This window comes from Geospiza fortis, unplaced genomic scaffold, assembly GCF_000277835.1.
Source record: "Geospiza fortis unplaced genomic scaffold, GeoFor_1.0 scaffold538, whole genome shotgun sequence".
In the NCBI taxonomy this organism is placed as follows: Eukaryota; Metazoa; Chordata; class Aves; order Passeriformes; family Thraupidae; genus Geospiza; species Geospiza fortis.
The window spans coordinates 2191263-2193134 of NW_005054368.1; the positions used below are offsets into that span (position 1 = coordinate 2191263).

The 1872-nt window shown below is 46.8% G+C and overlaps 1 protein-coding gene across 1 annotated transcript in view; it reads left to right on the forward strand.

The window, feature by feature from the left end:
• TBX2 (T-box transcription factor 2) overlaps window positions 1–1872 on the forward strand; it is a 31020-nt gene that overhangs the window by 1573 nt on the left and 27575 nt on the right. The window contains exon 2 of the mRNA XM_031059773.1: window positions 11–110. Within this exon, the coding sequence (XP_030915633.1) occupies window positions 11–110 (100 nt within the window). The remainder of the gene's footprint in view (window positions 1–10; window positions 111–1872) is intronic.

The following is a 1872-nucleotide window of genomic DNA, read 5'->3' on the forward strand; positions in this document are numbered from 1 at the left end:
GGGCCTGCAGCGGGGGCAGCCCCGACGGGGCGGTGGCCGGGCAGGGGCTGTCGCTGGCACCCGGAGCGAGCGGAGCCGGGGCCGGCGGCACCTGCGCTGGGTTCCCGCAGGCGGGACAAGGGCTGGAATCGTTGGCACCATCTGCCTCTGAAAGCCCCTGTTTATATCCCTGTTGTGGTATCTGCATCATCTAAAGGAGGTAAAACAAAACGAAGGAATTAAGCCAAAAAAAAAAGCTACCAACCAAAATAAACAAAGAAAGGAAAAGGAGAGAGGGAGAGAGAAAAGAAAGCCAGCGGAGAGTGAGTGAGTGCTGGCCATTTGCAGAGACCCGCAGAAGGCAGGGTCAGAACGCGATCCTGCGGGAATGCTCGGAGGGGGAAATCCCAGCGCCCCAGCCAGCTCTCCTTCCTCCGAGCGAGCATTTAGGGCGATAAAGGGAAAGTTCATCGTGCAGCCCTGCTGACACGGGAATTAGCGGGGAGCCGGGGGCTGCGGGACCCCGCTCGGCTGGGAGCTCAGAGCACCTCCGCACCTCCCGCAGAACTTTCTTTCCCCTTTCTCTTTTTATTTTTTACTCCTCTCTATTTTTTCCACTCTCTCTATTTTTTTTTTTTCATTTTTTTCTCTCACACTTTTTTTTTTTTTTTCTCTCAAGGCAGAAAACAGCGTCTTTGTTAAATAATACATGGCGAGGTTATTTATAGCCAGAAAGGTAAATCGATAGAGAAGGAATCTAAAAAATATCTTCTTTTTTTTTTTTTTTTTTTGTACTGGTAAAAACTAGTTTGATTCAGCGCTTTTAACGGTTCGCCTCCTTCAATTAAAGATTTCTGGTGTCTGTCGTTGTCCAAAATCCGGACTGTTAAATCTGCGAGATGAGGGTTTAGCCAGTGCCCATCTGGTCAGAGAGGGATGATTATTTTTTTTAAAGGAATGCAGATTTGCACGCCTGAATGAGACTTTTTGCACCATTTTTATGATAAATCCCATCTAGATTATATCAATATAACAGCGATCCGACAGTTCGTCAGCAGGTGATTATTGCTTGGGTTAAAAAAAAAAGGGGGGATTTTTTTTATTACCTTCTAAACCGAAATGAAGTGATAATTATTTAGCCATTTGGCTGACGTTATTTGACAATAATTACTCAAGCTTTCGCCGTTCCTCTCCGAATTCTGGGCAGTGAATTCTGCATTTCAGTCCGACCACAGCAGGTTGGGGAATTATTTAAAAGCTATCGTGAAGGAAAGCAGGCAGCGAGGGGCAAGGGGTCGGAGCGGCCCCAGGGGCGCGGCTTGGGGTGTTCAGCCGCTTCCAAAAATCCTCAGCCAAATCACGGGGAATTCGGGTTTTACTAAAAAAAAACAAACAACAAACCAAACTAAAAAAAATAAATAATAAAATAAAAAGAAAGAGTAGAGAACGGCTTTGAGTGTTGGCGAGGCTTTCAGACACCTGGCTGGAAAAGAAAAAAAAAAAGTCTGTTCCTTCTGCAACGTTGCTCCGAGACATAAATTTGCTATGGCTCGTGGTGAAACGCTCCTTTCAGGTCGCAGGAGCTGGCTGGGGCTGGCACCGGCTCCTGCCGCCCCCGACACTCACCCAGAGCCTTTTAACATTATTTTTTTTTTTGTGGTGGCGAGGGATAGTAATTTATTTTTAAGGACGGAAATATGAAAAGCGGTGAGGAACGTGTCGAAAAGTCGCCTCGCGTTTGCAGGGTTGTAATAAAACCGGGAGATCCCTCTTGCTGCTTTATTGCCGTGCTTAACACCCGCAAAGATGCTGCTCTGCCTGCGTTCCCTGACCTCCTTCTTTGGGGACAGATCCTGCAATGGCATCAACAAAAAAAAAAAAAGAAATCTCCTT